Source organism: Cyclopterus lumpus, chromosome 8, assembly GCF_009769545.1.
Source record: "Cyclopterus lumpus isolate fCycLum1 chromosome 8, fCycLum1.pri, whole genome shotgun sequence".
In the NCBI taxonomy this organism is placed as follows: domain Eukaryota; kingdom Metazoa; phylum Chordata; class Actinopteri; order Perciformes; family Cyclopteridae; genus Cyclopterus; species Cyclopterus lumpus.
The window spans coordinates 14,257,647-14,277,385 of NC_046973.1; the positions used below are offsets into that span (position 1 = coordinate 14,257,647).

Consider the following 19,739-nt stretch of genomic DNA (forward strand, 5'->3'; position numbering starts at 1 on the left):
AGAAAACTCAAATATCCTATCTCTAAATATTAGAATATCATGAAAAAGTATACTAGTAGGGTATTCAACTAATCACTTGAATCGTCTAATTTACTCGAAACACCTGCAAGGGTTTCCTGAGCCTTGAAAAACACTCAGCTTGGTTCAGTAAACAAAATCACAAGTATGGGGAAGACTGCTGATCTGACTGCTGTCCAGAGGACCATCATTGACACCCTCCATCAGGAGGGTAAGACACAAAAATATCACAATATTCTAATTTTCTGAGACAGTCCTGTATATATATATATATATATTAGAACCATGCCCAATAAATTATACTTGATTTGAGTTGAGTGTGTGTGTGTAAAACCTCTCACAATTGTGATGAGTCTGAGAGTGGCTGGGTGCAGACGGGTGTTCTCTCCTGAGCTGAGCAGGCAGTAGACGAGGAATCGACTCCATGGCTCACATGCCACAAACGTTTCTAACACGCCGACACATGTACAGAAAACACACCCAGGGTGAGGAAAAAGGACAAGTTAGGATGCCTCACTCAGATCAATTATGTTGGCGCAATTATTGGAAATGGTGCATGGTTAATGACATACAGCAGGCATGTAAAACAAAAAAGAGAAAAAAAGGTGCACGCTACAGCGCTGAAGACAGCGATGATAGTAGATAGAATAATACCTGAGAATACTTGCAGACATACACATGCTCTTTCATCTCTCTCGCTCTTACATGCACACATGCCCAGATAAACCCCCACTCCCCAAACTGTCTCCCTGTCTGGTACCTGTAATGGGACTCTTCCTCTGGAGGAAGCCCAGCAGGGAGCTTAGACAGTTGATGGAGGCTCTCAGCAACAGCTCGTGCTTCTGAGGAGAAAAAGAGCCGGAAGGTTGAGACATGAGATAGGAGCCAAGTATACGATAAAAAGAAAAGAAGGAAAGAACATCTTCCAGCTCACAAATGTCAGATCATTGCAAGTCTTAGGAGCACACGGCAATGTGATGTAGACACAATGGACACAAACGCAGGTGGTCAGCAGTCGACAGAGTTGCACCTCAGTTGAAATAAAAGGGAGAACAAGGGAACACCGAAGAGAGCAACTGAGTGAGGGTTTGAATAATGCATGTCTCTCCCACAGTGGCGGCGCCTGCAGTGAGCACAATGGAGTGTCCAAAAATACTGAAGTAGGCCATGCGGATATTACATTACATTACATTACATGTCATTTAGCTGACGCTTTTATCCAAAGCGACTTACAATAAGTGCATTCAACCCTGAGTACAAACTCAGAACAACAAGAATCGAGAAAGTAACATTTCTTCAATAAAGTTAAACTACAAAGTGCTATCAGTAAGAGCCATTTAAGTACTACTAAAGTGTTAAACTACAAAGTGGTATCAGTAAGAGCCATTTAAGTGCTACTAAAGTGCTACTACGGCACTACCTTCCCTATTCAAGGTATAGTCGAAAAAGATGTGCTTTTAGTTTGCGACGGAAGATGTAGAGACTTTCTGCTGTCATGATGTCAATGGGGAGCTCGTTCCAGCAAAGAGGAGCCAGGACAGCAAACAGTCGTGACTTTGTTGAGTGTTTAGCTCGTAGTGACGGAGCTACAAGCCGATTGGCAGAAGCCGAGCGAAGTGAACGGGCTGGGGTGTACGGTTTGACCATGTCCTGGATGTAGACCGGACCCGATCTGTTTGCAGCACGGTACGCAAGTACCAATGTTTTGAAGCGATTGCGGGCGGCCACCGGTAACCAGTGAAGGTCGCAGAGTAGTGTGGGTAAATTTCAGGAGGTTAAAGACCAGTCGAGCTGCTGCATTCTGGATGAGCTGTAGAGGTCGAATGGCATTAGCAGGAAGACAGTAAGAGTAACAGGTCACCAGACTTCTCTGTCTGGATGTTAAAGTCGCCCAGAAGTATAAGCGGGGGGGCGTTTTCTGGGAAGTTTGATAGGAGGACGTCTAGTTCTTCCAAGAAGTCTCCCAAGGAACCGGGTGGACGGTAGAGAACAACAATTATTAGTTGAACCGGATGAGTAACCGTCACAGCATGAAACTCAAAAGACAGTGGGGTAAACAGTGGAAGCGGGTAGAGAGAAAAACTCCATTTGGGGGAGATGAGTAGACCTGTGCCACCACCCCGCCAGTGGGTCTGGGTGTGTGGCTGAAGGAGAAGGCAGAGGAGAGAGCAGCAGGGGTAGATGTGTTGTCTGGATATGTAGACGACAGTGGAGAGTTACACCCTGATCCTGAGACGGAGAGGAAAGGAGGGCGAAGGAGGTGAAATGGTCAAGGTAAGAGGGCAGATGAGGAGACAAAGATGAAAGAACAGGAATTAAGGAGAGAAAGTTAGGCCAGAAAGTGAGGCGAAAAGAAAAGCAGTCAAGAAAGTAGAGGGGAGGAGCTGCAGTGTTTCCTACTGCCATCAATCCAGAGCACCAAGAGGCAACAGAGAGCAAAACAGAAGAGAGGGGAACTGTTACTCCTATCAGCAGCTGCACAGCAGAGCACTGATACCATAGAGCGGAAGTCTTTTACACAGAGAGAAATGCCATTGGCTGGCATGCTGCAACAGAGGCACTGGATAGAAAAAGAAAAACAGGCAGAACACCTAATTACCCCAGTTACCGTATTTCATCCACACTATCTAAAGATTGTCACACTCAAAAACATAAATATCATAAATAATCTCTTTGCTGATGTCTTTGTTTGCTTGTCACGATTGAAGCCTTACTAATTGACTTTAGCACTGGTATCTGTATTGCTTTCAATATACTATATAAGTATTATAACCATATGGTGCAGTGTATGCCAGTGTACTAGAGGAGCTGGGTTTCACAACACGTTTGCGTTTTGCATGCAAATGAGCATCAAAATGAGCCCAGGGGTATTACACTTCATTAGTGGGAGCCTTTTCCCAACTTATTTGATTACCCTTTCAAATACATCGCAGGCTTCCACGCTACAAACCTCGACAACTCCAACACCTTCTCTCTGGTTCAGAGATCATTTTGATGACCTCTCACCGGTGGCGAGGGCGGCAGCGAGCTGATGGTTTTAACACATTTTGTGTCAGCTGTAAAATGTTAATGACCTGCCACTGCAAAACAAATCATTCAGCTATAAATCAAGTCTATCTTGATGAGTATCTGTTGAGTTCAGAATTCCTTTTCAATCTGAACTCTAAATGACTGAATGCTGGTGTAAATGTACAGTCTCCACTCCCAAACCTTTTCAAGTTGCTCATCCTCGTCAGTCAAAAGGACCAACAGTGCGAGGACGCAGCACTAAACAAATACATTTGGCAGTTTTAGACATCAGTATGTGTAGGAATACTTCATCTTGAACAAGACCCCACACGTCTAAAGACTAAGTCATTGGGAGAAGAAATGTATGTGGCCAAAAAAGCTCTTGTATCCAGCTGGTCTTATATCTAAGGATGGGCAAGATATGGATGATTGATATTGTGATATGAGACCACATATTGTGATATGGAATAAGTTTAGTCTCTTCCTGGTTATAAGTTCTGCGTTACAGTGATGTAACTTTCTTACCAGACTGTTCTAGATGTTCTATTATTTGCATGTACCCACTCACACATTAATGATGATAAGGGTTAGTTAGGTGGTTTCATTAAAAATCTCATCCTGTAAATATTTTGTGAAAGCACTAATATTCAAACCTACGATACGGTTTCAACGTTGATATCGAGGCATTTGGTCAAACCTTCCTTGATATTTGATTTTCTCTGTGTCACCCAGTCCTACTTGTATCCCAATCTTCTCATTACGTGCTACTGTATGTACAGGTCTTAAAAATAAGTTGGACCCGTTTCCATTTAATGCACAATGAGTGTCAGAAGTAAGCTGTATTAAAGAAGTATCTTCCTGCCATTTTATGGACACAGTAAAAACGCATCGCCTCACTTGTACTGGAGCTGCTCATAAATCATGCCAAGCCCTGTGATTCATTGGTTCCCAGTCTATTAGATTCAGTAATACAGAAACAATCCCCCATTATTGTGTGACTGTTGAGACTTGGCCGTTAAGTGATGCCAGTAAAGGTAGCAGTCAATATACTTTGACTGTGTGATGGAGCATTTTAGTGCTTCATCTTTATGTACAGTAGTGCCTCTGTGTCTTGTGATACTCCAGCAGTGCTTTGATCATAAAGAATCACCAGGTTGAGTCAACTGTGATATCGAAGCTGTGTGTTAAGTATCAACATATGTAGTCGTTCTGTGCGCAGCAGAAGTTAATGGACACAGTTCTTTCTAGTGGGCTGCATATTGCCTTATGTCATACACTGGATGACTGACATTTTGAACCATTTTGGTTCTTGCTCTGTGCTCTAAAACCCAGGAGAAGTAGTGCTTTGCCTGTTAATTGCTGGTGAGACACCACTCAGCTCTTACGTAACACACAACCAGTCAATAAATCGGCTACATGTAATACATTTCTGGGATTGCTCAGGAGATGTGTGCCATTCCATTACGCTAACTACAAAATAAATGGAAATCTCATCTTCTGCAGAACCTTGTTCGATGTCATGCTGTTCAGATCTAAAAAAACTTCCTTCATGTTATCTCTGCTGCAGAATGAAAGGTGGAGAGAAATTAAGGCAGGAGACGGTAGGCGTCGTCATGTCAGCATTTAAGACTGCTGTGTGAGCAGTGTTATGAATTTCTGTATGAGAGATATAGTGCACACTGGCTTTTGTCTTGCAGTGAGCATTTCTTCATGCGTTACCTCAAGTTTTGTAACTTTGATTATATTTAACGTGCTAATCCAAAATGATAAACAGTATATAAATGACAAAAAAAATCCACCAAGAGTATATATATCCCCTTTAATGTAACATCTCTCCTGTCTCCAATAATCTATTTTGCCCTAAATCTCCTTCTCAGTTTCATTTTCACACCTAAGTATGCCCCACACGTACCTTCAGACACACACACACACCAACACAAAGATCAATACCCCCAAGTACATTAAGGTTGTTAAAGTAGTACAACCTGCAAAAGAAGTCCGTTGAGAGCAGTTGAGAGGCACTGAACTCCTCTAGAGCCGAGCGGGTACAAAGCACCATCTTCGACCCCCAGAGGTCTGGACCCGACCAGGCCAGGCCCGGTGCTCAGACACACCACTGCTGATGCCAGGTCAGCATCAAGGAGAGCTTGCAGCAACCTCAGGTAGCTGACTGGAAAGAGAGATTGGGAGAGAAGAATACAAAGATTGGTAAATGTCTGGAAAACTAAGGGGGAGGAGATGAAATTCCTAAACACACAGGAGAGAGCAAGATGAAGATGAGAAAAGAAAAACAAATGGGAAGGGCAAGGCCACAAGAGAAACAGGTGCATTGTAGAACCAAAAGGAGCGAGCGAGAGCACAGAGTGGGGAAGTGAAAGTTTGAAATAAAAAAATATGTTAAAAGCAAGTAGCAGAGGGAATATGAGAGGCAGAGTTAACAGTTGAAAGGAACTGAGGGACAATTCTGAACTGATATGTGACAGAGAGAGAGAGGAAGCGTGTGAGGCAGTGAGAGGCAGGGTTGAAGGAAGGTCAGAAAGACTGAAGGACCAGATAAAGAGAGAGACACGGCCAGAGAGATTGCTAAAACACAGAGGGATCCTAACTGAGGGCTGCCAGGCATCTGAATTGCACTAATGCCATGGACACTGAGATTAGAGCTCTCTGAGGGAGGGAGGACTCAATTAGTGGCAGCAGAAGAGAGGGAGGAGATACACTCCACAGAGATAGAGAGAGCGAGAGGGAGGGAGGAGTGAGTGAGGAGAGGGAGAAAGAAAGAGAGAGGGAGGGAGGGATGGTTGGAGGCTGAGTGAGTGAAGAGAGGGAGAAAGAAAGAGAGAGGGAGCCGATACATCACAGCAAACCCTGACAGGCCACTTATCCAGTTGACAGACACAGGAGCAGCAGAGATGATCTGTCTCCCGAGTGGTGCAGCGAGATGTGGGCCACTTAATATAATTAAAGTGTGTGAAATTCATGCTCAGCGTTTGGTTAACTCCACTGAGGATAAAGCATGAACAAACAGACCCTCTACCTGTGCTGGAGGAGTATATGGATGTGAACCTCATTAGTCAATCCTGAAGCTTACACAGTATATGGACAGTTGCTGCAATAATCGGGGGATGTTTCACAAACCCTCTAATGTCTGCAATTGCACTGGACAGTGTAAAATGGAGAAGAACAAAAATACAGAAAGGATGAAGCTGAGAGGAGATTAGGAGAATGCAGAAAACTGGGAGGACAAAAACTAAATGGGGTGGGGGGGAACCGAGCACACAATTCCTTCAGTGCTCTCAGGTTACTTAGTTTAAGCATTGCACTTGCATTGCTGATGAACTGTTTTGTAACCGAATGTGTCACGAATTCTCCTTCTTATTAGTTGTTTTCATCCTGCCTGCCTGTTTAATTAACTCTGCTGTCATTCCAGATTCTGCCATTCACACCAGATCATCTCTCATTCCCTTTACCTGGTCCCTCACTATTTAGGTCCCCTCACTTGCACTTGTTTCCTGCCAGATTGTCTTGTGTGTTATTACCAGCGTATCCTTATATTGTTCCTGATCTGCCTGTTCCTGCCTGCCCCTTTTTGGATTTGTTTGCCTGTTTGACTGACCTCCCGGTTTTGACCCTGCCTGAACACTAGTAAAGACCTCTGTTGTATTTATCAACTGAAGCTACAACACAACACTGACAACATTCTCAGTCAGTTACTTCTGCTGTGGAAGAACCCGTTCATGAATCAGGCAATCAGAGATCTTTTCTGACGTTGATCTTCTGAAGTCCGTAAGAAAACATTTCAGAATACACTTCAGAAAATGTTCGAGAATGAGGAACAATGTGTTTCTGAATTTATTTTCATTTTATTTTGGACAGGGAACGTCTCCGAGATCGACCGGTCTGTAATCCTTACAGAATGTCAGTCTTTTCAAAACAATCATCAAATAGAATTCAGAGTTTGTTACCCAGCAAGAGATTGTCTGTGTTTCTTTTCTGAACAAGGAGTCGCTGCACAGCGGTGTTCAGACTCCAGCTGATGCTCTTTTGGACCTTAAATAATGGAGAGAGAGAGACAGGAATCAGAAGAATAACAAATTAAAACATATCAATGCCAGTTAGAATGTGTTTATTTTGCAGTGCCAGGAGAGGGCAGAGAAGAAAGTGCATTGTTTTGTACCACATCCCAACTGTGATATGTATTGACTGGATCCAAATGGAGTTTTGTATTCTGTGTTCACATCTGAGTCTATGCTCCATTTGCTGCATGTTCTATGTCTTGCCCTTGACCGTATTAAGTTCTCTACGGAAGTTGTGATAAGAGCCGAGCTGTAGTGTGTACCTGAGCAGAGTGAACGCGCTGCAAGGTAATGAGGGAGGACAAGAGTAGATGGCAGCAGCACAGCAGGGCTGAAGGAGGACAGGCGGATGGAGAGAGGGATGGAGCGGAGGAGGAAGAGGAGACTGTCTGCAGCTGGTCCATCAGTCCAGTGTTGGAGAGCAGCACGGAGACAGCTGGGGAGGACAAAGCACTATGTCATCACACTTTGATGGGATTTGCACTAGAGAGAGAGAGAGAGAGAGAGAGAGAGAGAGAGAGAGAGAGAGATGCTGCAGACACTTTTTTGTGAAACATTACAAATTGATAAACTTGTTACATTTAAAACACACTCGGGCACAATCACACGGGCCCATGTTTGAGTTCTCAAACACATTAACCCACTCACTTCCACATTATGTGCACAGTAAGTGCACATGTCTTAATATACAACCAGCAGTTGAAAGAACCTCTAGCCTGAGGTTGAAGTAACTTGCATCTGTAAACTCACCACTAGTGATGAAGAAGCAGGTGGTGAATGCAGGTAAACAGCTGAAGCGGTAAAGCAATGCTTTGGCCATAATTAGCTTTGCTTCCCAAAGGCATCCTCGCTCTCAGGCCACTAGCCTCGCCTTATTAACTACAAACCAGCTCATTGCTGCCGACCTCTGCTTGTATTTTCTTAATTATTTAGCTTGTAATAAAATCAATGGCATCAAATAATTGATGTCTTTGAGAGGAGGTTTAACATGTCTTGAATTAAATTATTCCATCATATTTATTATCTCACACTGTGGAGTTATTTCTTCCGTATTTTGGCTCGTTGGTTCTAATTTTGCATCAGCTTTGTACGATTCAGCAGGAGTGATTTTTTGTTGTTGTATAATGTGTGGTTTTGTCTATGCGATACACGTATTCACGTTTAGCAAGGCGACAACACTGAGCTGTTGTCGGGATCTTGTGCAAATGTGTGAAACGCTCTCTGACTTGATGGTGTAAGTGTACAAGACAATGTGCAGGACTGTGTAACACTACATAAAGATATAGAGCAGGTGTCAGCTTGTTTGCTTATCCCTTCCTCTGTGTTTGAATGCTGCATGCTTGTCAAGGTCAGTTTCTTGCTTCTGATAAAACAGGGCAAAAGAAGGGACAAATTGGAACAGAGACAGAAAGAGGTAGAGGGTGAAGAGGGAGGGATGAGAAAAAGGGAGAGGGGGTGTGGGGGGTTAAAAAACAAACGAGGAGATAAAGAGACAAGAAGAAAAGTGGATCTAACCTCTGTCGGTGCAGTGTGGCGGGGACAGACTCAGGCAGCAGTACAGATAGCTGAGGGCAGGTAGCAGGCTCCCTGTGTCGGTAGACTTCAACCTCCCTGCTATATTACTCACTGGAACACACAAACATGCACACTCAATTCAAGTCTGATGCCTCACTTGGTATTTTATCCGCAATGCTCTCAAAAAGACGAGAGACGCTGAGACACGATATGACAGACACAAAAAAGACAAACATGTCCTGCCCGTCACGTCACGTCTCCTGACGGATGGTAAAGACTGAATTAATCTGATCTGCCAGTGCAAATGTGAAGCTGGAAAATGTAACTACCCATACAAAATGAGTTTCACTAATGAGGTAAAAACACAAAGTCACAGAGGGATGGAAGCTGTGTTGACACCAAGGCAAAAATAAACACAAATGTGATTCTAATCATAATACGCTGAGTTATAAATTGCCAGACGAAATGTCTCGTAAATTCTGAATAGCATTTTCATTTGCAGATCAGTAGTGAGTACTCCCCTGTTGATGAGGATATTAAATAAAGAATGAGTGATACCTCCGCTTATAAAGGAATATAGGTGAGATGAACTCGGCAGCAAAACAGACGTGTTGAATGGAGAGCTGTGTCTTAGTGCAGTTACTAGATGATTGTGTGTCTAACGTAGCAATTAGGTGCGAGTGGGAGACATGCTGAAAGGTGTTTAAGTAGTCTGTGTTCATGACAGCAGAGATTAGATTCAACTTTATTGGGGTAGAGTTCAGAAGGGTAACAGCTCTGGGGAAAAAGCTGTTCCTCAGACGGCTGGTCCATGACCGCAAGCTCCTGAAGCGCCTGCCTGAGGGCAGGAGGGAGAACAGTCTGTGAGCAGGGTGAGAAGAGTCCTTCAGGATGCTCGACGCAGGCAGCGTTTCTTCTGGACCTCCTCAATGCTTGGGAGTGGAGTACCTGTGATTCACCACCCGTTGCAGTCTCTTGCGCTCAGCGACAGAGCAGCTGCCATACCAGACTATGACGCAGTTGGTAAGGGTGCTCTCGCTCACGCAGCGGTAGAAATTCACTAAATGCATTGCGTGTGTTGTTAGTGAGTGTCTTTGCGTGACAGACAACATGTTTGTGTGTGTCTGGCTGTGATGTATAAAACATCTTCTGCTCTCGAACGTAGGGTGCGTGCTTTACATGTAATGTATTTGCGAACAGATGAGGTCTGTGGGGAGTTTTCCTCAGTGTGACCGGCCAGCAGCACCTTTTGATCTCACCGTGATAGAGCAGCTTGAAGTGCACTCCATCCATCTTACTGTAATTGGAAGATGAAGGTGGGTCACTGGCCTGCATCGCACAAAGCAGCTTCAGCACCAGAGGGAGTGAGTTCACTGCAAAACAAAGAGAGAAAGTAACAGAGTACGACAGTAAGCACAAACGTGAAGGAGATCAAAGAGAGATAGAGACAGATTACATGGACATGAAAGTAAAAGGTGTGTGAAAGTGCTGCGAGGGGTAGAGAAGGCAAACTTAAAAGGAACAGTGAGGGGAATGAAGAGAGTCAACAGTGTGTTTGTGTGCGTGTGAGAGAGACAAGGATGAGGGAGTTATGCAAAGTCTGAAATCTGACTTTTCAGGGGACTTGTTCTGGTTTACGAACTAGGTGTAGCATCAAGAAGAGTCAAGAAGAAGTAAGCACATCTTTCCCAGAAATATAACAAAATAACATGCACATTTTAAATAACAATAACAATATTCTGGGTCTGAATCCAAAACGGGTTGAGGGAGTATAAACGGAGCGAAAGTAGAGCTGGAACGTGAAGGAAGGAGACCGAGAGCAGGATTACTCTAACGAGAAGTAGGCTGCAGGAAGATCAGGCATTTCTTTCACCACCGTAGAGCGTCACATTAAAATGTCTCCCCTTGGAATGCCGCTGCATTAGAGGCTTGTATAAATTATATATTAATGCAAATTACAGTGGGCTGAACTGGAGCGCATGCACGGATAACTGCCTGTAATCCCCTGCGGGCCTGTGATGAGCAGAAAGCAGGCGGAGGCAAACCACAGCAACAGTTTCTGAATCCCCAGCTGGCACCCTGGTGTCGTGCCCTTCAGCTGTGCTCATTAACCTGGCCAAGTTTAACAGACATAATAACCGCATCTGGCAGTCACCTCGACCAAAAGCAACAGAAATGTATAAATAAAGGCGCAGCATGTCTGAGAATTGAACTCCATCAGGAGTGTTCAAACCTGACCTTATTTGGACAATCATTTTTAATATGAATTAAACACTGAACACCCAAAACGTTAAAATACATTATATTTCAGTATTTAGAGCATCTTCACTTCACTTTGTTTTGTTTTTTAAACTTCTTTTAGAAGGTTTAATTTGACAAGTTTCACCACATCTCCTTATTAGTTTCATGGTAGCTTCTATTGTGATGTCATGATCATCACTGTATTATCATTTTACTAAACTGTTGTAACTAAATGTATGATTCAGAAGAAACTCTAATTATTGTAAATTTCCTTGTAAAGAGTTTTGTCTGATGTTTGACGATGCCACAGATTCTGAGGCATCGTCAAACAGACCGTAAACATGTAAACAGACAGTAAACATGTACACTGTCTCTTTTATGACATGATCTAACGAATACTGCAAAACACAATATGTTGCAATCGTCCAATTCAACCAATGTCTTCCAAAATGTGCCCTTCGCCTGCTCAGTTTATACTATCTGAATACTGAAATATAAGATTAATACTATTGAAACAAAGCTGGACACTGTTTTCTTTCTCAAATATACATATGAATACAAAACCAGGGTATGATAGCAACCTCCTGCAAACAGATACTACCGTCTGTTCAAACTAAATCAATAATATGCACTTTAATGCCAGGAAGTCAGCTAGATAAACAAGTCTCTCATTTCCCACCGTCTGTACTGACAAAGGATGCTGGGAGGATTCATCTTAACAGAGGATTAATGGTTCTTCCCTTCCAACATTAATCAGAAGTGACAAGTGTTCTGGGACCTGTTTTCCATTTAAATCCAATTTAAAAACAACCACGATCTAAGGGAGACTTTGTGATTACACTTAGATTAAACCACGTTTGCCTGGCAAAACAGCTCAAAGAAATAACACCAGCACCTGCCACATTTGCTCCCTATAAACGACCCACAGTACTATGACATTCAGAAGTATTACGGGACGTGGAAAGCATTCTTACTTGGTGATCGATGAACTGTCCTTTAGTTCAACTGCAAGTTTAATCCAACAAAAACTCTGAACATTGTCTTTGGGTAGGAGGGTGAATAGTTATGTTTTTGTGTACGTCATGAGCCCACCTTTTAATTATGTCTTCATTAATTAATTGTAAGTTGAACAGTTGAACCATCAGAAAGAAAATGTTGGCATGGAGAATGACCCAAGATGGGAATGACCCAAGATGGGAATGATACAACTAAGAGCTTTCCATTTTGTTGCAAAAGAAAATTGTGCCCAATGGACCTATTAATCCATTCACATGACTTTATAGATGTTTTACTGCTGTGTCTGGCAATTGTCACTCATATTATATTTATCACCAGCATTTCTACTGGGCAGAACATGTGAAAGAGACATGCGGAAGGTTCTAAGTCTCTTCATCCTCTTTTTTTCACCTGCCAGCAATGTGTCTAGTACTTACAGCCAAGCAAGCGGTCCAAACTCTAGAAATATATTAGGTAGCCAACCTTGGTACCTCATACGTATATTGTAACACTACAGTGTATCATCATTTCTAGTATCTTCCATTACGGTAAATCTGATCCCATCCATTTCAATAAACTTGAGCTATGGGATAATTGCATTGAACTCTGCAAAGGTTTTTACTTCAAAATATGTTTTCTTTTGGGATGCAACAGGTTTTTCTCCAATACTTCAAAAGATATATATTCTGTGTGTTTATGTCTCTTACCCTGTGCAGTGGGTCCCTTTCCAAGCCCATGGCCCATGTTCTCCACGCTGAGCCTCTGTAATGCCTGCAGCACGGCTGGCCTAAGATCGGCACACAGGTCAGCCTCATAGTCTCTTTGACCACGAATAAAAACTTCCAGCACTGCCAGGGCTCGCCCTGCCAGTGTGGCCTCCCTGGTGCACACCATGTCCTGTAGTCATACAGACAGACACATGCTTTAAGACAGATTGATTGAGGATTTCTTTGTGTACCAGTGTTGTCCTAATACTGGTTAAAGACAACTATGTGTTTTCCACAAACTATGAGACCCAAATCGTATTACGGCTTCAGATTGCTACAAATAAGGCAGCATTAAAAAAGTATCTTCACTTTATAGAGGCTAACTTAAACACTCTCACCAGGAGGGTCAATATGACACTTGGGAACTTCTCAGTCAGAGTCAGCAGCTCCATAGTTTCCTTGTCTTGCTCCTGATCCTGTCTTTCGTCTGTATTGCTTTCTCCCTTCTCCTGTATGGCCGCATGTACCTAGTGATGAAATCCAACCACTTCTCATTATTGCTCATTTGTGAGAGTTCAAAAGGGATTTAAAAAACGCATACTATAATGCAACTCCAACAGTTACTCTGTTAAAGTAAAAAAAAAGCTAGGATGGAGAAAATTGGTACAAACAAGCAAGATTAAGCAATTGTGCAATTAAGCAGATCCCCAAAATGATCACAATGAACAGAAAACATAAATTGTTGCTATTGTTAGTACGATTTTTAAGAGAATCTCTACAAATATAACAAAAACTCATTCTAAAATACATTACCTAGCTTTAAATAGCTGAGTCAGTTTCCTGTTTCTGTGTCACATGGGTTTCACCACTGACCCGCCCCTTTAGGAGACTGGCGGCAGGTCCCGAGTCTATTAACTCCAATGACGTGGACACAGATTATAACCATTATAAATAAAAACTTCAATTTTTATCAAATGTTTTAGAAAAAGTCGTTTCAACACAACTCCTAGCTTTTATGAATAATAATATATTTGAACAATTTCAGTCAGGTTTTAGAGCACTTCATAGCACAGAAACTGCCCTCCTCAAGGTAACTAATGACCTCCTTTTAGCAGCAGACAGGGGGGAGAGCGCCGTTTTAATTCTTTTAGACCTTAGTGCAGCTTTTGATACTGTAGATCACGCCATTTTTAATGGATCGCCTCAAAACCTGGGTTGGCATCAAGGACACTGCACTTGGCTGGTTTTATTCTTACCTTTTAGAAAGATCGTACTCGGTCACCATAGGTAATCACTCGTCTTCCACGACTCACATTACCTGTGGTGTACCACAAGGTTCAATTTTAGGTCCACTTTTATTTTCTATCTACATGCTTCCACTCGGCCAAATCCTCCAGCGACACAACTTATCTTTTCATTGCTATGCAGACAACACACAGATATACCTTCCGCTGAAACCTGGTGACCCAGAGAGCCTGGCTGCTGTCTTAGATTGTCTCTCTGACGTTAACTGCTGGATGGCTCAACATTTTCTTCAGCTCAATAACTCCAAATCAGAAGTCATATTATTCAGTTCCCCAAACAATAACACCAGTCTCATCAAGAGTCAACTTGGTCCCCTGGCTGCTTATTTAAAACCTGTTGCCAGAAATGTGGGTGTAATGTTTGACTCTCAATTACATTTTGAATCACAGATCAACAAAAATTGTCCAGTCCTGCTTCTTTCAATTAAGAATAATCTCAAAAAACAAACCCATATTGTCACGCTCAGATCTGGAAAAAGTCATTCATGCACTCATTTTCTCTCGACTACTGCAACTCCCTCCTTTCCAGCATGAATCAAAAATCCATCTCCCGCCTCCAACTAGTCCAGAATGCAGCAGCTCGGCTTCAGACGGCATCACATTGCTCCAGTCCTGGCCTCTCTCCACTGGCTCCCTGTTAGTTTTAGAATTGATTTAAAGATTTTGCTGCTCACTTTTAAAGCACGCCTGGGTCTGGCCCCAAGCTACATCATTGAAATGTTAGCCCCATATGAGCCAGCTCGCAGCCTTAGATCCTCCGGTGGGGTCCTTCTGGCCGTTCCAAAGTCAAGGCTTAAATCAAAGGGTGACCGTGCTTTTGCCATCAGAGCCCCTCGACTTTTGAACGACCTACCTGAGGGGATAAGACTAGCAGAATCAGTAGCTTCTTTTAAATCACTTCTTAAAACTAATTTTTATAGAACTGCTTTTAAGTGATGTCGTCCTTTTATGCAGTTTCCCCTTGTTTCCCCTATTTTAGTTTGTCTATTCTGCTTTATTTTGTATTTGTAATTTTCTATTCCTCTATTGTGTTCATTGCCTCATGTATTTTCTGAAATGTTTACTTGTATTGATGTTATGTTTTTACCTTGCTTATATGTAGAGCACTTTGTAAACTCTGTTTTTAAAGGTGCTATATAAATAAATGTATTATTATTATAACCGATTCTTTTGCCCCATAGTCACCAAAGTAACTTTCGAAAGCCATTTGTCACAACCCGTAGCATCAGTTGAAGTGGAGAGTATTTCTTACCTCTTAGAAAGGTTTTTCTAAAAAAGGAAAGGATGTTTTTGCTCTTCCCTCGTCTCACTTCGGTATGAGTTTGATTGCCTGAGTTTACCTTTTCAAAACTTTCCAATGAAATGTGTAACCATGTGGTGGGTCAGATTAGAATACTTGGGAGTCTGAGATAGAAGAGAAACAATTGTCAACTTACCACGTTCTGCTCTGCATCGCTGTGCTGAGCTTGCTTGGTCAACCAAAGTTCCAGGACAAGGGGCCCATATTTCTCTGCTAGATCTGGATATCGCCAGATGAAGTGGAGGAGTGCAGGATGGTGAATGGAGAGGGAGGGGAAGCTTTGGTGGGAGGTGAGTGCCTTGCTGATGCAGTTCAAAGAAGCCTTGAGTGGGTTGGTAAAGAAAGATTGAATAAGCTACAGCACTTTCTTTGTGATGAGCATACTAACACGAGTTTAAAGCTTGCACTTTAAATACAACATTTAAAAAAATCAAAATGTGAGACTGCTTTTAAAACCCTACTGAGGCGCAGCCCTCAGTCACAGCAGGAAATCTCCTGTAATCTAGTGCTTATACATGTTATTTTCATAGTATATACTCTTCAGCAGTGTGAGAAACCCGATGGCAACACACACACACGCACACACACACACACACACACACTCAGACACACACTACCCAATACACAGACGGTAGCTCTGCCTCTTCAATATCCTGCTTTAATCCAGGTTATCACCAACGACATTGGTTCAAATTTGTCCAAATGGGGTCAGTTCAGGTCCACAAATATTTGTTTTCAATTTGAATAATGAATGCAGCTGGATATAATAGACTTAGATTTTAATAGATGCAGTTGACAAATTATTATTATTTATTTAATATTTGAGAGACCCCCCTCAAAATCTTTGCTGTTGAGTCTTTCAATCAAGTATTTCACACACTGCTATAAAGAGTTATGTAATGTACTTTGAACTTAATATAAGTTATTTTTCAAAAACTTAATTTTTCCTGTAGCATTTGAAAGCTATAATTAATATTAGTTGCTGCTGAATCACGGACTTTGCATCAAAAGATGAATATGAGCGTGTCCTTCACATTCACAATTTCCATATTAAACCATGCAGAACTCGTGCTCCAGTACACGCTGTTCTCGTTACCTGTGCACAGGAAAAAAACAACGCTTCATCTCGATGAAATCCTGCACCTTAATGTAGCAGTGCTTGTATTAAACCTCTCGCCCAATCTGTCTAGAGGATTTCCCTTTGTGTTGTAAGGATGACTCACTGGACAGAAAATGAAATAGAATAATGGAAATCTAAGGCAGACTACTTTCCGCCAAAGTTTTAAATATTCTACTGTAAAAAAAAATACTGAAATGTTCTTCCAGGTATGGACATGTACTGAAAAGTCTCAAATACAGTTTAAACTTTTCTTTAACTAAACCTCAATACTGTTTATCTACTGTTCTACTTTTGTAAGTGACAGAGTGTGTTTCTGTACAGCGAGCAAACCGATCATAGCTACCCCGTCGAGGTCGGGGCTCTTGTCCTGCGTCCTCGCCAGCAGGTAGAGGGCAGAGCGCAGCACGGCGCGAGGAAGGGCACAGCTGCCCTGCGCCTGCACTGAATGCAACAGCCACATCACACTGGAGAACACCGTCTGGTCTGGGAGGAGTCTGGATCGCGCACACACTCACAATAATGAGGACAGTAACAAGTATATGTGGATAAACATTTACATTTGGATGTATACAAACACACAGACACACACATGCTTGAATGTCAAACACACCTCAGCAGACACAGTCAGAGGGAGGGTAATCGAGTGGACAAACACAAAAGCTCTGTGTGCAAAGAAGACTACGTGCTCCAGGGCCGTGTTGATGTCCCAAACTTGGTATCCCTCATTCTCACACAGAAATACGCACATAGATAAACACGGATGGTTAGAATGTATACCAACGCACGTGCACCCGCCCACATTCACAGATCCTCTCCCCAAGTACACACTCAGCGCTCCCACGCTATGTAAATCTCTGGCCACAGCTCCCATTAATCTAGATGAGACCACACAGTGGTGGGGAGAGGCTTTCATCCCCTTTTCCCTGGGGGGCACAGCCGAGGCTCCACAGAAGGACAGATTAAACTTTCCAAAGAGGACGACAAATCTCTGAGGTCATAAAATATGTACTTAAGAACACCCTCGGTGGGCCGTGGTCGTACCGCTGGGACAGGGAGAGAGCTACATGCAAAACCTGCTGTTTTCCTGACAAGGCTGTAATATACTGATATAAGACGCAAGATATCGCCTGGCATTTATTTGAACTATTCCAAAACTGTGACGGAGCACATATGTTGTCTTTTCTGCCTGCTTTTCAGCAAAATGGTGCTTTGTAAAGAAATTCTCTATTGGACTTCAATAAATGAAATAAAATAAATATTTACAGCATTAATACCCGTTTCAAGATTACTTTATGTATCAAATATTTCTGAAAGCACCGACAGATATGCGCCGCATATCGTCAGGCCATAAACACAGAAAAGGAGCACTGGTATGAAGTGCTCCATTTTACTCTTTATATAGATTCTTAAGGCACACTGAACTATGCTCTCCCTTCCAACAAAAGCAGAAAAGGGGGCGGTCGACTGTGATAATAAGAGGGGGCGGGGCCCCAGCACAGTTCGACCTGACTGTCACATTACCTGTCTCCCTGCTGCAGGGTGAGGTGTAATAGTATCACCAGACAGTACTGGGTGGCCCTGGGTCCTTTGTATTCACACAGCTGGAGGCCCGGCGATTCACACAGCAGAGTGGGCCAGTTTGACAGATGACAAGACAGAGAGGGAAGGTTGTATAGCAGAAGATTCTCCACCTCCTCAACATCTGGGGGATGAGCAAGGCAAAAGAAGAGAAACATAAAGGACAAGGGATTAATAGTCAATGCTTGAAACAAGAACAGGAGATCGTTAGAGAAAGAGAGACAAGAGAGGAAATAGGAAAGGATATGGGTGAGGGAAAGAGATGGATGGAGTAAAACACATCAGGAGAGACCCTGAGGCCTCATTTCTGAAGGATCATTACTCACCCATGTTGTGTTTACGACTACAACAAGCCAAAGCTATTTCTGAATAAATTATCTGGGAGTGAAAATGAGTGGAGTTACTCTGATTTCACACATTTCCAATTCTCTATTATTAAAAAACAAGCTATGGATGTCATACATGCTCAAATATGTTGTATTACAACATTCTTTGAAAAGCCACATCATGTAATATAGCAAAGTTAAAGAATGTCCATTTCCATAAATGATGTACCTAAAGGATAGGAAGACTGGAGTGGGGTGTGGTTCGAAGAGGAACAGTACAAGTGCAAGGGAGAGGTAGATGAAGACAAACGACAGGAGAGCCAGTGTGAGATAATGCTGAAGAGGGCTTCCCATCTCTTCAACGAATGGACGACTAAAGGACTGGGACAAAAGAATATGATACTTGTAAATAAACAATACTGCATTAAATGGTAAGAGAGAGAAAAGACAGAAGAGACAAAAGACAGGGTAAAGCCCAGCAGGGAATTCAGATCTTTTTATGAAACAGCTATAAGAGTAGGACTATCTGCAGCGAGAGATTGCATCCATCTCTGGGTAGTCTTTAGGGAGCTGGAGAGAGAGAGAGGGGAGAGGGAAAGAAGGATCGGGAGAGGAAAATAGGAAAATGAGATGCAGCATATAAAGAGGAGAAAGAGAAAAAATGCAGAAGGAGAAGAGGAAAACGGAAAACAGGACCATTGAAACATGGCACAGACAAAAGAGAAAATGCCTCTGTGCAATGCATCTTCTTGAGGGTCTGGAGAAGGGAAAAAAAGGTAATTTTAACCTTTAATCGAGGAGTGAGGGAGGCAAAAAACACCATATGCAGTACATGAGGGAATTGCAAGAGAGCAAGAGCAGAGCAAAGAAAAGAATGACAAAAAGGATGGATGTCAGAAAGGGATAGGGGTCAGTGATGCATGATCTAGGGGTCAGTGATGCATGACCACACAGAGGCTGTAAAGCCACGGCGAGGTCTGCAGGGAGAGAGACTACCAATCAGCCAGAGAGGAAAACAAAGTGAAGAAGAGAATGGGGGTTGAAGAAATACAGAAAGAGAAGGAGAGCTAAATATGAACAGGAACTGAAGGGGTAAGTGGCCAAGGCTGCAAACCCAGACAGAGAGCACAGCAAATGACAGACAGGTGAAGAGGATGAGAAGGGAAACAACAGATGTAAGAAAGTAAACAAACGGTCCAATAAAGCAGGCTGCAGTGAAATGTCGCCTCCCACTAGGGGTTTTGATCAACATAAGCGGACAGAGAAGAGATGAAATATTTGAGCAATTATACAATTGTCAGACACGTGCAAAAGTAGAAATGATACACGAACCAATCACAATTAAATCGGCAACAACACAGTTATTCAATCAACAAAACACCAAATCCCAACTCTGACAGATATTACAGTACAGAACTAGATGGTGAGGAGAAACAGCAAAAATAGGTTCCTATCTGTTTATTAAGAAAAATGAAACAAACCGATAAGGGTGATGAAAGGGAGGAAGACAGACAGAAGAAGAGAACAAACATGAGTCTAGCTCTGCAGAAGC

General features: G+C 42.6%; 1 protein-coding gene across 1 annotated transcript in view; it reads right to left on the minus strand.

The window, feature by feature from the left end:
- LOC117735043 (meiosis inhibitor protein 1-like) overlaps positions 1 to 19,739 on the minus strand; it is a 56,512-nt gene that overhangs the window by 5,219 nt on the left and 31,554 nt on the right. The window contains exons 19-30 of the mRNA XM_034539451.1: positions 17,805 to 17,985; positions 16,627 to 16,777; positions 15,303 to 15,485; positions 12,958 to 13,086; positions 12,560 to 12,749; positions 9,875 to 9,988; positions 8,616 to 8,726; positions 7,364 to 7,536; positions 6,990 to 7,074; positions 5,013 to 5,197; positions 779 to 860; positions 360 to 466 (exon numbers count right to left, since the gene is read on the minus strand). Coding sequence (XP_034395342.1) covers positions 360 to 466; positions 779 to 860; positions 5,013 to 5,197; positions 6,990 to 7,074; positions 7,364 to 7,536; positions 8,616 to 8,726; positions 9,875 to 9,988; positions 12,560 to 12,749; positions 12,958 to 13,086; positions 15,303 to 15,485; positions 16,627 to 16,777; positions 17,805 to 17,985 — 1,691 coding nt within the window. The remainder of the gene's footprint in view (positions 1 to 359; positions 467 to 778; positions 861 to 5,012; positions 5,198 to 6,989; positions 7,075 to 7,363; positions 7,537 to 8,615; positions 8,727 to 9,874; positions 9,989 to 12,559; positions 12,750 to 12,957; positions 13,087 to 15,302; positions 15,486 to 16,626; positions 16,778 to 17,804; positions 17,986 to 19,739) is intronic.